This window comes from Mustela erminea, chromosome 18 (genome assembly GCF_009829155.1).
Source record: "Mustela erminea isolate mMusErm1 chromosome 18, mMusErm1.Pri, whole genome shotgun sequence".
Taxonomy (NCBI): domain Eukaryota; kingdom Metazoa; phylum Chordata; class Mammalia; order Carnivora; family Mustelidae; genus Mustela; species Mustela erminea.
This window is the reverse complement of record NC_045631.1, coordinates 21718866-21734102: the sequence shown is the minus strand read 5'-3', so window position 1 is coordinate 21734102 and position 15237 is coordinate 21718866. Positions and strand designations below refer to the sequence as shown.

Sequence of the window (15237 nt, the reverse complement as noted above, 5' to 3'; positions counted from 1 at the left end):
ATCAATGGGTAATGGCTTCAACTCCAATGCGGTAAGAGAATAATTTTGTAAATGAAGCAGGTTATAAGGCTGACTGCCACAGAAAGCGTCCAACCCCCTCAGCTTCTGGTATAGTGCTGTCTAGCAGCTGGATAAGCAAGCCATGTATGTCATTTTTAATGTTGCCATAGTCACATTAAAAAAATCAAAAGGATGGGGTACGTGGGTGGCTCAAGTGTTTGTCTCTTGATTTTGGCTCAGGTCACGATCTCAGGGTCGTAGGATCAAGCCCCATGATAGGTTCTGCACTGGGCGTGGAGCCTGCTTAAGGTTCTCTCTCCCCCTCTCCCTATGCCCCTTTCCTGTTCAAAAAGTAAAAAGGAACAGGTAAAAGTACATTTTCATTTAATCCAAGGTATTAAAAATATTAAAAGTTCATCACGTACTCAACAAAAGAATTGTGATAAGATTTACATTCTTTTTCTCACATCAAGTCTTTTCTTTTTTTTTTTTAAGATTTTATTTATTTATTTGACAGACAGAGATCACAAGTAGGCAGAGGCAGGCAGAGAAAGAGGAAGCAGGCTCCTTGCGAAGCAGAGAGCCCGATGTGGGGCTCAATCCCAGCACTCTGGGATCATGACCTGAGCCGAAGGCAGAGGTTTTAACCCACTGAGACACCCAGTCACCCCTCATACCAACTCTCTAATTCCACCTGTATTTTATACTTACAGCACTTTTCAGCTTAGACTAGCCAAATTTTAAGAGTTTGATAATCATATGTACTGGACTGCAAGTCCTGGTATTTCACTTTTAAAGTAGGTGGAATACCAGCTTAGGAAAACAAAGTATTACCAATGTAATTATGCCATTCTTACAAACAGATTTTATGTTTTAGAGCAGTTTTAAATGTACAGCAAAACTGAGTGGAAGGTATAGAGATTCCCCATATACTTCCTGCCCCCACATAGCTTCCCACTTTATAAACATAACCCATCAGAGTGGTCCATCTGTTACAACTAACTCCCAACATGGGGATCGAACTCACAAACCCAAGATCAAGAGTCACACTCTCTACCAACTGAGCCAGCCAGGCACGCCTCCCTTTTTTTTTTTTTTTTTTTTAAAGAAGTCCCAGAACAAGCAAAATAATTTAGTGATTAAAAAGTAAGTCCGAGGGGCGCCTGGGTGGCTCAGTGGGTTAAGCCGCTGCCTTCGGCTCAGGTCATGATCTCAGGGTCCTGGGATCGAGTCCCGCATCCGGCTCTCTGCTCAGCAGGGAGCCTGCTTCCTCCTCTCTCTCTGCCTGCCTCTCTGCCTACTTGTGATCTCTCTCTGTCAAATAAATAAATAAAATCTTTAAAAAAAAAAAAAAAAAAAAAGTAAGTCCGAGGGGCACTTGGGTCGCTCAGTCGTTAAGCATCTGCCTTTGGCTCAGGTCATGATTACAGAGTCCTGAGATGGAGCCCCACGTCAGGCTCTCTGCTCAGCAGTGAGCCTGCTTCTCCCTCTGTCTGCCACTCTCCCCACCCCCTTCTGTCAAATAAATAAATAAAATCTTTGAAAGAAAAAAAAAGTAAGTACTAGTGGGTAGAAAAATTTTAAATTATTAAAAGCAATACAAATGTGCTTCTATTATCATATAATGTAAGCAAGCTGACAACTGTTTTAACTGTTATTTTGGGGAGGGGACAATTCCGATAAATTAAAGAACAAATTTAGAACTCAACAAATTCTCAAACTCAGAACTCTTTCTACATCATAAGAGCATTCCTGAATGCCTGATAACAAAATTAATCCAGAACTTACCTCTGCAAACATGCCAAGTCAAGGAGGGTAATGATTTATCTACTACTCGTCATTTATCATCACTCTTTTTCATTATTATGGAACCCAGCTTAGTAGATCTAGGACAGAGAACTACAAGATGGAGGCTTTATGTGGGGTATGGGGTGGGGGTTGGCAAGGAGATATAAATGAGACAAGATTAGGAAATGATTATTTATTGCTAAGAGAAAAAGGAACGCCTATCCTGGCACATTTTTTAAAGATCAGTATGTACCCCTTCTTTGAGGACTATTCAATTAACCCTGCAGCTTCACCCACAAGAGGATATTCATTACCTGAGTAATCTACGATGTGTGTAGGAACTCTCTCAGGGGTGACATCAGCTGGAATGGTAATTTCTTCTGCCCGGGGAGGAACCTTCATTTGCAAACAAACACAGAAAAGGAAGAAAAAAAAAAACCTTCAGCTATTATCCATCAAACTTGTTAACAGATCATGTAAATTAAGCTATATATTATCCCCTTCCACCCATACTTATCCTTTGAAGATTTATTATACTTTTAAATGCTTATTTTTTGTGCTTGAACCCACAACCTCGAGATCAAGACATGAGATCAAGAGTTGGATGCACAACCCAGTCACCCAGGTGTCCCGAAAAACACTTCTTTTAAAAAAACATGCACATTTAGGGGTGCCTGGGTGGCTCAGGGGGTTGAGCCTCTGCCTTCAGCTCAGGTCATGATCTCCGGGTCCTGGGATCAAGCACTGCATCTGGCTCTCTGCTCAACGGGAGCCTGCTTCCCCCTACTCCTGCCTGCCTCTCTGCCTACTTGTGATCTCTCTCTCTCAAATAAATAAATAAAATCTTTAAAAAAAAAAAAAAAAGCATGCACATTTCTACTTGTGTGGGCACAGGACATATTAAATATACTTCAGCTCTAACACAGCCTAAAACAATACCTAAGTTAATTCAGTGTTTCAAACATTTGATTTTAAAATGCTATTTTCATTCCATTTTTTTGATGCTTAAGATACTCTACAAATGAGGAGCTATGTTAATCCAAAGCAATTCTCAAATAAAACAATAAATTATCAAAATTGATTTCTTCTAGAAGATAACTGATTGGCTACATAAGCCTTATTAAATGACTCCATTTTTAAAGGAAGACTATGATTTTTTAAAATTAATTAAAAACCTCTTATCCATACCCAAGAGGACTATGCTAAAATGACAATTCTAAACTCAGTTAAATGATCATAGAAAACTTTTAGGTATTATACTCCAAGTGATCATATGATGATGATACACTTCATTCCACAAATTAAGTAATTACTTATTTCAGTATCTTATTTAAAGGGGGGGAAACAAAAGAAACAACGAATGGTCATAATGGCATTTGTAACTGATGAAAACACTACCATATAATATACCAAATTCCTGTCTAAACAATGAGATTATACAGATATTCCTAACTAAACAAGAGGAAAGAAAAAGGAAATGCAAACTGTGGGACTAATAATACTAACTACGTGAAGAGAATAAATAGTATTCATCCCATTTGCATCAATCCCATTCCCCAAAACAGAATTCTAACTTTACATAAGGCCTAAGCCAACAGTCCCTCATTCTGGAACACAAATTTATTGCAGTAATCATAAAATCACCTTACTCTATTATCATTAACCTTACCTCCTTTGAGACACACAACAATCCTTTCAGTGGTGTTATGAATTAGTTTCTTCATTTGTAAAATGATGTAATGGATAATATGAAAGGTTCTCAGATATGTGGTCGGAATCCTAGGGGTTCTAATGCCTCAAAGACCAGGGAGTGTCAGATGGAAGGCAGGTGGGGAGCCAGCTAGACATTTCACCCTTATTTCAACTAAAGGAATACTCGCCTCTTTTATATTTTGGGGTTATGAATAACATTTTGTTTTTAGGAAAGGATTAACAGCTTAGATGATCTGTAATAGCCCTTCCAGCTCCCATTTTACAGATGGGACAACTAAGGCACAGAGATGACAAATGTCCTAGCCAAGATCCAAAGGAGGAAAAGGAAAGGACTTAGTGAACCCAGATCTGGTTTGATTCTTGCTCCTGCACTATATTTCAGGGATGCCCTGTGTAAACTAATATGAGCCCTTTTATAGTCACAGCTGTCAGAAAGGAAACACCTGCCAAAAAAGTGCAGAACTTATTTCACTTCAACTCAATTTTGATAAATTAAAAAGATTTCAAATGTAGAAAAGACATAAAAATGTTTACCTCTTCTGGGAATTCTTCACTGACCAGAGACATAATCAGTGATGTCTTCCCAACTCTAGCTGTGAAAACAAACATCATTATTTTAATAATAAAATGCCCAGATTCTCCATAAGCTCAAATTCAACAACAGAGCAGTCTGTTATTCATTAGCTAAAATCAGAGGCATCCAACTCACCCAGTTTTAGTACAATGCTTAAAGTTTATCTTTTTTTCTGTTTTGGAAAGTTACACATGCCCATTGTTTAAAACTAAAAAATTAACAAAATATATAAAAGCAAAAATCTTCCCCCAAATCCCTTTCTACCAGTTTCGTATATGAAGTCTCCCAGATTTTTTCCTTACTTATGCTATTATAGTAATTCACCACACAGTTTACAAGTAGAATCGCAGCATTCATACTATTTTACAATCTTCCCTTATTGTTTAATTATGTACTTGGGTAGCATTCCACGTCCATATGTAAAAATTTCCTGAGATGAGTGAAGGTACAGTTATTATGTAATAAACACAGAGTTTTATTGGGGATGATGAAAGAGTTTTAGATGGAAAAAATGCTGATGATTACACAACACTGTGAATGTATTTAATGCCCCTTAACCATACTCTCAAAAATGGTTAAAACGTCAAACCATATTCCTTAAATATTTTATCACAATTTTTAAAAATAGCAGCAGGAAATCCATTTTACATTAATATAAAAGATCTCTTACATTATTTCTTGACAGTTGTATAAGAATCCATCATAAGACATGTCCTAATTTATTAATGCAGTCTTCTAACGATGAGCACTGTTCAAGTTTTTGCCTTTATAAACAATGCTGCAATGAATATTTCTACAGGGTATATTCCTAGAAGTGAACTCGTTAGCATGCATAATCTTCATTTTTAATAACTATTGTTAAATCACCTCTAAAAAAGAACAAGCTAACTTACATCCTCACCAAGAGAAGATAAGGGTGTCTGCTTTGGACATCCGTACATTCTCTCTTTTTTTAGGTTATCATATAGAAAAACTTAGTGAGAGCAAAAGTAGCTTTCCTGTTATATTTTCTAACCTAGCAAGATTTTTTTTTCTAGAAAGATTTTTAATGCACAAACTTAAAAATCTTCATTTTCATTTGGAAATTTCATTTCCATTCCCATCACTTTCTGATCATATACATTCAACTGCATCAACTAAATCCTTTTGTGATTCTAGAGGAAAACAATCCACCCGCCTATTAATCTCTGCCATAACGGCAAATTAGTTTCCAAAGATAAAGCCTAAATATTAAAGAACTGGAAAATTTTAAAGTGAAGAAAAGTCACATTCCTTTTTTAAAATGATGACTAAAAGAAACAGTGATGAAAACCACAAGTCAAGTCTCCGGAAAAATAATGAATGGCTTGAAAAAGAAAAAAAAGAGTGTGGGTCAAAACCACATAAAGGGTATGCTGCAAACAAGTGTTGCTAGGGGAAACTCAGAGTAGACTGAGCGACAGGTATCTTATAGCTCCGATTTCTGAGGATCTTTTCAGTTTACTCGTGTTTGAAGGCTTGGGCCTTTTTCAAGTAGCTGACTATAAGATAACACTTCTCTGAGTTCCAACCATGTCAGTGAATCCAGAGTCCATCTCAAAGTACCACTAGAATACAGTTATCAATGTCAGCTTATCCAGCCCCCTGCAAAATTCAGATGAAGAACCTGGGACCCAGAAACAGCAATTTCTCAAGGGCTCACAAAAAAAAATGAGTTGCAGACTTAAGAAAATAACCCATCTTTCTGATGGCTAAGCCAGTGTTCTCTTTCCTGCAACATACTTTAAAAAAATATTAAGACATGGGGTGCCTGGGTGGCTCAGTCTATTAGGTGTCAGCCTTTGGCTCTGGTCACAATCAGGGTCCTGGGATCAAGTCCCGCATCAGGTTCCCTGCTCAGCAGCGAGGCTGCTTCTCCCTCTCCCTATGCCTCCTGCTCCCTCTTTTTCTTTCTCCCAAATAAATAAAATCTTAAAAAAAAATAAAAAATATTAAGACAATAATACAGAGAAGGAATGACAGCCCCTAAAGTCAGCAAGCACTACATACACAAAAACTATATAAATTAATTAAAATATTCACTGATTCACTGGTGACTAATCCAGCTCTGGTTCCACTTTTTTTTTTTAACTTATTTTGAGAAAGTATCGACTTTCAGAAACATTGCAAAAATAGTACAAAGGAGTCATATCTATTCTTTAACCAAATCCCTCAAATGTTAACATTATATTATCATTCCTTTCCTCTCCCTCCCCCTACTCTTTTTAAACCATTTAAGAGTAAGTTGTAGATGCCTCTTCACCCTTAAGCACCTAAAGTATGTATTTCCTAAAAACGAGATCATTCTCTTCCATAACCACGGTGTACTGTCAAGATCAGGAAATTAACACTAACAGTGCTATTATCTACTCTGTCGACCTTATTTCACATCTCACCATTTGTCCCATTACCATCTCTTATAGAAAAGAAAAATCTTTTTCTTCCCCTAGGATCTAATGTTGCATTTGGTCATCATGTTTCCTTAGTCTTTAGTCTGGAAGAATTCCTCTTTTTATCTTTCATGGCCTCAGCATTAAAAAAAAAAAACAAAAAACAAGTCATTTAATTTGTAGACTCTCTCTCAATTGGGTTTGTATGATGTTATCTCATAATTAATTTCAGGTTTTGCATTCTGCGAAGGAACATTCCAGAAATGATACTGTATCCCTCAAAGTGCATCACAGTAGAAAGGAGGCTATGTCAATTTGTCCCACTAATGGTGATGTTAATTTTCATCACTTGGAGGATGTGGTGTCTGCAGGTTATTATCATTCCCTTTATAATTGATAAGTATCCTGTGAGACTACAAGCCACTATAGTCAACTGTAAGTTGAGACTATGTGAATACTGTTTCTCATCAAACTTTCACCTACTGGTTTTAGCAGCCATTCATGTCTTGTGTTGCTTGTTCTGTCTTGTGTTGCTTTAGTGGTGGTTATGTGGTGGTGTTTCTATCAGTCCTTCTACATTACTTTGCATTCTGCTTTAAGCAAAAACTCCCTTCTGATTCATATCAGCATGGTCTCATGGATTCCTACACTATTCTATGCGTTATGATCCACTACTGTCATTATTTAGAGGCTCAAATTGTTCCATTTTACTCTGAAAAAATGACATTTATACAGGTATAAATCAGAATTACTATATGACCTCATTTTATAAAAAATATGTATTCACACTGGAAAAAAAAAACAACCCTGAAGGATCTATACACCAAAGCAGTCATCTCTGAAGTAAATGTAATCGCAACTTTCTTTGTGCTTTTGTACTTCTGCATCTTTTCCCAATTTTCTACAACAAATATAAACAATTTTTGCTCCTAGAAAATGTTAACAATTACTATTTTAAAAGTCACTATTTAGTAGTAAAAACTGGCATGTTCTAAATTTATAGATGGCAGGGTGTCTGGGTGGCTCAGTCAGTTAAGCATCCAACTCTTGATCTGAGCTCAGGTCTTGATCTCAGGGTTGTGAGTTCAAGCCCCACACGGGGCTCCACAGTGGGCGTGGAGCCTACTTAAAAATTTTTTTTTTACAAAGGGCAACTAAAATTTACCTAAAGAATGGCAAGTTAAATGCATTATTTCACCCCTTCAAGAAATATTTCTTGAGGACTTCTATAGGCGAGGCACTATTCCTGGTGCTGGGGATACACCTGATCAAGGCACTAGTTCTTCCTTATTTTTACATTCATGGAGATTATATACCAACAGATTTATGAGATTTTCACCAAAAAAGAATATTCTTTCTACATATCAGGACAAAAAGCAAAAACTCAAAAACTGGCCATGCTTGATTTACCCTTCCTCTGTACTGAGCATTCGAATTCTGTCAAATTTTCCTCTGAAATTTTTAATATTAATTCCTTTCTCTCCGTTCCCACCTTTCTGTAATTAGGATATTTTCTATCCCTTCCTCCAACCTCTCCTCTTATTAAAATCCATCAGAATACAAATGGCAACCCCTCTCTCTTAGACATCTTTTCATTTTCTAACTCATCTGATCAAAAGCCTTGACTCTCAATTACCTACCACATCAAGGTGAAACATTCTGCTGGCCTTTAAAAATCATGCATAATTTAATGCCACCTCATCTATCTAATCTCATTTCCCACTATTTCCACATGCATGGTTTGCTCAAATAAGGCCATTCTGCTCTGTGTAAGCACAAACAGGCTATTATGGATCTTGCCTCCTCACATGGTTTTCTTCATCTAACACATCGGTCCCTCTCCCTCCTCTGCTTTTCCAAATGTTAACCATCTCTCAAGGGCAGCACAAATTCTACCTCTTCCCTAAAGACATCCCAGGGCGAATGCAGCCCTCCCTTTCCTTCTTTGGGCTACTTCTGTGCCACATAACTGAACACTAAACTGTTACGAATACAACGTACATACTTAACATGTCTGCATCTACAGTACCGTAATAATCAAATATTTGATAATGAACTGAATTTTCTAATTTTATATGAGTGGGAGAAATACCTCTAGCACAGCAGCCAGACTGAATTATCTGACTTACTTTCTCCTTGCCCAAGTACAACAGCATTGCTATCGTTTCAGCCCTGCCATTTAGTAAATTAAGTTCTACCTCATGGAGCTTCTGGAACTATCCCATTCAAAGTTTTTCTTAACAGCAGCTGAAGAGCTATGAACAGTAGGGTAACTTCTGAGGAAAAAAAATATATTCTAAAATTACTAAATTCTAAGTAATTCTAAAATTACTCTGTGCAATTAATGTTGAAATTGCCAATAATATTAAAGGAGGGCATGATGTAATAAAGAATCCATCTGGTCTTTGTCCCCACCCAGTTCCTGGCACAGAGCTTCAAAATCCCTTGGAAGTTCCTAGGTGATAGGAGTATCTTTTGTTACAGTCTCTTTCAACAAACTTGAGTTTATCCTGATTAGACAGGAGGGCCTAGAGAGCTTTAGGATGGGGACTCCTTGTCACAAAAACCAACCATGCAATCAGTGGGTTGGAACTTTCAGCCCCACCCCAAAACCCAGCAGCTGGTAGGGTGAAGGCAAGAGTGAGCCCACAGATTGAGTTCAATCACATAGTCACTGATTTAATCAATCATGTCTACATAATGAATCCCCATTAAAAAAAAAAACAACTCTGGACATCAAAGCTCAGGGGAGCTTCCTAGTTGGTGAACATAATGATGAACCAGGAAGGTGGCACACTCTGACTCCATGAGGACAGATGCTCCCATGCTCAGGATCCTACGAGACCTTGCCCTACATACCTCTTAATCTGGCTGTTCATTTGTGTAAATGTAAGTATAGCACTTTCCTAAGTTCTGTGAGTTGTTCTAGTGAATTATCAAACCTAAGGGGGTCGCAGGAAGCTCCAAACTTGTAGTCAGCCAAGAAGTGTGGGTAATCTAGGGACCCCAGTTGTAGCTGGGGTCTAAAGTAAGGGTAGGGACACCTGGGTGGCTCAGTCAGTTAAGCATTCTGCCTTTGGCTCAGGTCATGATCTCAGGGTCCTGGGATCGAGCCCCACATCTGGCTCCCTGCTCTGCAGAGAGCCTGCTTCTCCCTCTCCCTTTGCCTGCCGCTCCCTCTGCTTGTACTGTCAAATAAGTAAATACAATCTTCAAAAAAAATAATAAAGTAAGGGTAATCTTGTTGGGGACCTTGGACTTTAACTTGTAGGATCTGATGCTAACTCAGGGTAGTGTCAAAATTGAACTGAATTGTAGAACACTCAGAAAATTGCCAGAATGTAAAGGACATGACAGTTTGGTATTTATGAGAAGTAGAGATGGCTCAAAAACCGAGAAACACTGCAATAGACCTTCTATCCAAGAGTACAAGTTCTATTCTGGCATATTTGCTCATGTCTGGACAAACTAGGGGAAAAAACCACTGGAAGATCATACAGACAGTATTAACTTATGGTTTTACATGACCCATCTTCCCTGTGCAGACTCCTACCAATTCATTTGCTCAGTATTCACATGACTGTCTTCCAAATGCAAAGTTTAAACTTACATACTCTGTGGGATAATATGGAAAATGTATTAAACAAGATAGATAAAACTGCTATGAAAGAGGTAGGGATCAAGTGCTATGCTCAATTGTGCTTGAAAAAAAGGAAAGGGGGCAGGGAAAGGTGGGAAGAGAAAGGGATATTTTCTGCTCTAAACATAGCAGAAAATAAAAAAGCTCATAAAAGCAGCATATAGTTTGGTCTCAAGGAGGAAAAACTGAGTAATGAACTAAGACACGTAGGTTCTAAAGACAGTACTATGCGTGTATAACATCTAGGCAAACATCCAGCATATCACCAGTGATCTCCTGAAGGACTTCCTAGACCTCCTTGATGAAAACTTTACTTTTCCTACCAGCTACTGAGTGTCTGGAAAGACTAAGGAACAAGAATTTCATTATCACCCACAGGAAATTCCACAAGGACAGAGAATGTGTCTTTCTTGCTCATTACTGAATCTTAGCTCCTAGCAAATGCTCTTAGTAAATGCAACTTACAGCTTAGTGGTTAAGAGCACAGATTTGAAATTTAGGAAAGTGGGGCACCTGGGTGGCTCAATCATTAAGTGTCTGCCTTTGGCACAGGTGCGATCCCAGGATCCTAGGATCGCGCCCCAGGGCATCTAACACGTCGTTCCCTCTCCCTCCTCTGTGGGAAGCCTGCTTCTCCCTCTCCCTCGCCTTCTCCCCTGCTTGTGTTTCCTTTCTCGCTGTCTCTTTCTGTCAAATAAATAAATAAAATCTTAAAAAAAAAATTTAGGAAAGTGGTTGTTTACTTTTGAGAGAAAGAGAAGGAAATACAAGGGGCTTCAACTGATTGGTAATGTCTTCTTTAAGTGATGTGTACTTGTTATATTATACTTTATACCTTTGATATAAATATTTCACCAAAAAAAAGGGAAAAAAAAAATAAAAGCTTTGGAATCAGCCAAGACTAGACAGAAATCTTAGTCCCAGCGGTTACTGGCTGTGTTTCCCCAGGCAAGTCGTCAAGCCTCAGTTTACTCATCTATATAATGCTAAACAGCTGCTGGTGAGTTGGTAAGAGGGTTAATTACAATGACAGATACATAATGCTCAGCACAACACCTGGCAAACATTAAATACACAAATGGCATTTGTCGTGATAATCACGATCACAGTTTATATTAAAGGAGTTAAGTGAGCACTAGAATGGGCCAGATAACTTGGATTTGGGAATCAGCTTTCTAATTAGCAGTATAACCTTGAGTTGTCACTGACTCTCTCTGGGCCCCAATTTTCTCATCAGTTTAAAAAAAAAAAAAGACTATGGGGCGCCTGGGTGGCTCAGTGGGTTAAGCCGCTGCCTTCGGCTCAGGTCATGATCTCAGTGTCCTGGGATCGAGTCCCGCATCGGGCTCTCTGCTCAGCGGGGAGCCTGCTTCCCCCTCTCTCTCTGCTTGCCTTTCTGTCTACTTGTGATCTCTCTCTGTCAAATAAATAAACAAAATCTTAAAAAAAAAAAAAAAGACTAGATGCTATCAATGCTTATATGCTCTGTGATTAATCTACACTATCATGTAGCACACCTTAGAAGACTGGCCTATAACAGATGAAAAAAGTGCACATTACATGTACCTTACAGTGATGTACCTTAGAGTACCCCAACAATGGCAGACAGATCCCCAAACTGTATCTGTTATCTATTTCGTGTATGGGAAAGTGATTTGTCAGGAACTTTCACCTAGCTATAAGAACAAGGTAGGACTCTCCAGGGCAATATGGGATCCAGAAATTTCTAGAACTTGCTGACTAACAATCAGCATTTCGTTAACTTTTTTCCTTAAGTAACTCCTTTCAGCGTGGCCTTATTTAGGGTCCCAGAAACCCCAACCCTTCAGCTAGCTCAAGGTAACATTCATCTCCAAATCCACAGCAGTCCATTCTAATTACTGATTATGCACATGATTACGCACAGTGGAGGCCAAACAGTTAACCTTAAAATGAACCAAACTACTGCCTTATTGCAGCTTCAGAAAACCTAGAACTTGGACCTCCCACCTATTTTTTACTCTTGGCAACTGAAGCTGCTGCCGAGCAAGAAGAATGCATTTGGGAAAGAGCCCTAATAAAGTTCCTTGCAAAGAGTGGTGATGTCTGATTTAAGGCAACACACAGCAGGGCTGACTGTGGGTCACCTGACAGGAGGTTGCCTCTGCTTTGAGTCCAGTGAAGTCCACCAGGCCCTGTACTATACACTATTTTAGTAAGTAATAAAACTCCCAAGTACTAAAAACAACAAACCTTCCAGAAGAGCCAATGCTTGTACAATTCCTGTAACCTTTGAACTTCTGGGTCTTTCTCACCCGCGTAGAGATGTCTTTTTTTTCCTAGTGTCTCCAAAAACCCACAGCTAACACCAGCACAATGTTCCCAGAAACTGTTCCATTTCTGCAGAGCTCTTACATCTCTACATTCTTATCGTTGATCAACTATGTTAAGAATGGGAAAAATGAATCAGATGCTCAATAACTCAGATGCTTCTTGATACTTGCTTGGTCCTTGAGAAATCTGTCTGTGTTGATACCTTTCAGACCTTGATTCCTCTCACAATCCCCTTTTTAGAATTACTTTTTTAATTTTTTATCAGATTTTATTTATTTGAGAGGGGGGGAGAGAGAGAGAGAGAGAGAGAGAGAGAAAGAGAGCATGAGCAGGGGGAGGGAGAAGCAGGCTTCCCGCTGAGCAGGGAGCCCAAGGTGGGGTTGGATCTCAGGACCCTGGGATCACGACCTGGGGCAAAGGCAGATGCTTAATGACTGAGCCACCCAGTGGCCCCTAGAATTACCATTTTAAAATTTTGCTTGTATCCCACCACTCCAAACCCTCACCAGTTTCAGAAGAAACCTTTTAATCCACAACTGGAAATGTTCAACAAAAACAAAAAACAAACTTTTAATCCACAACTGGGAATGTTCAACAAAAATGATCAAAATGAAGTCAAACACCAACATTAAAAGGCCTACTAATTTCCAAGAAAACTAGACTTACTGCTCCTTACTCACAACCACAGAGGCCTTCAACAGGCGTTCCACGTTACTTTTAAAGTCCCCTCCCTCACCACAACTCTTCCATGTCATCCATTCTTCCTAATCTCTCTGTTTAAAACTCATGAGAACAACCTTTTTCCTGGCCATTGTCTCTGTCTGCTTTTCCCATGGACCCCTTACTTTCCCAGGGATAGTTTCAGAAGGGAAAGACCAACATTCTGAGGACATTCTGATTTCTTCACCACTCTCAACAAGGCAGCTCTGGCCACCGATGCAGCAGCAGGCTCCGGCCCAAGTACAAACCTGCCACCAGCTCCATTCCAACAGGGCAGGCCTCAGGGACAGAGGAGGAAAACCCCCGGCAGGATGGCAAGAGAAAAGGGCACCATAACTACAACAATTAAAGAGCTTTACTTAAGCTTGATCATACAGACATACAGATGGTGACGCCAAACGTGAGAATCATTCAATTTGAGCTCTTTTTTTTTTTTTTTAAGATTTTATTCATTTGACAGAGATCATAAGCAGGCAGAGAGGCAGGCAGAGAGAGAGGGGGAAGCAGGCTCCCTGCCGAGCAGAGACCCCGTGCAGGGCTCGATCCCAGGACCCTGGGATCATGACCCGAGCCGAAGGCAGAAGCTTTAACCCACCGAGCCACCCAGGTGCCCCCAATTTGAGCTCTTTTTATGGATACTACCACTTAGAGTGTGGTACTTTTATTTATTTACTCATTTATATTCTGCCTCACCTGTTAAAAAAAAATCTGAGGCGGTTTAGTACTCCCTGTAATATAACAATTCCATCTACTTTCTGAAGTAACTGTACAGTAGGCTTTTTAAAAATCAAAGAACAGGAATCTCTCCCACATAAAAATCCAAGGGGGATTTCCTCTTTTAAAAAAAAGTTGAAAATTAGAGCAAGAGAGACAGATTACAGTGAACTTGGGGAGAAAATGAGTACATTTTCATTAGTATCATTTTGGGTTTCCTTTTGGAAGAGCAGTAAGATGATAGGTACTTTAACTAATAAAAGATTGGCAGACGTGATTCAGTTAAGAAAGGCTTCAGTGAATCTAAACTAGAGCTTTTTGGTTCCTTTAAGGCCTAACCACCTTACCCTGAATGAGACCATGAAAGAAATAGGAAAGCAGCAGGTTTAAAATTACAATAGGCCACTAATTTTAGACTAATTTTAACTGAGAAACAAATAAGCACCTTAAAAACAATGAAAACATTTTAGAATATTAAATTTAAAAAACTATTTGAACAAGCCTACAATCCAAAAGGCCCCTCGACAATGGCAGATCTGAGTATAAAGACTACATATTTTCAACAGCTTCAAAAATAATTTCCATAGGGGTGCCTGGGTGGCTCAGTGGGTTAAAGCCTCTGCCTTCGGCTCAGGTCATGATCCCAGGGTTCTGGGATCAAGCCCTCGTTGGGCTCTCTGCTTGGCGGGGAGCCTGCTTCCTCCTCTCTCTCTGCCTGCCTCTCTGCCTATTTGTGATCTCTGTCTGTCAAATAAATAAATAAAATCTTTTAAAAAATAATAATATCCATAAAGGAACAAACCTCTCTCATTACTGTACCCATTAAATTTTATATTTAATACAAATACCATATATACTTACATAACTTTATAACAAATAATTTATTAATAAAATATATGTAAAATATAATTGAAAGATATTTAACAAAAATATTAATATGGAGAACAAAAAATTATTGTTAGCCAGCCACCTAACATTCTCTACTTCCTCTCTTTTGCCTGAGAAACACTAATCTCTAAAAACAAAAGGCACGGTCACAATTATCCCCAGAGACGGAAGGCCTCCTGATCAGTTCAACACAACATTCCCCAGCGCTGCCGGAGACTCCATGCTTCTAAGTAGGTCATCCACAGGAAACACAACTCATCACTATAGAACAAATTATCGAGATTCATCCAGGCTAAAAATTTCTTTGTCTTTTCATCACATCTTTTGAACATCTAGTTCTAAATGACAGCAAATTCCTAATATTCATGAAGCGGAAATAATATTTTTGGGTTTAATTACTATCTTACCAGCCATATTGGCTATTTTTCTTGTTAACAAACACCCCGTGTTTCAAGTGGTAAAGGGACCTACTCCTCATT

General features: G+C 38.9%; 1 protein-coding gene across 7 annotated transcripts in view; it reads right to left on the bottom strand.

Annotated features, from left to right (window-relative positions):
* Positions 1-15237, bottom strand: part of RHOT1 (ras homolog family member T1) — a 63652-nt gene that overhangs the window by 41336 nt on the left and 7079 nt on the right. For all 7 annotated transcript variants that reach the window (XR_004280478.1, XM_032320272.1, XM_032320275.1 and 4 more), the window contains exons 2-3: positions 4036-4094; positions 2103-2184 (exon numbers count right to left, since the gene is read on the bottom strand). Coding sequence is in view for 6 of the 7 variants with exons in the window: in XM_032320272.1 (XP_032176163.1) it covers positions 2103-2184; positions 4036-4094 (141 nt within the window). In the remaining variant the exon portion in view is untranslated. The remainder of the gene's footprint in view (positions 1-2102; positions 2185-4035; positions 4095-15237) is intronic.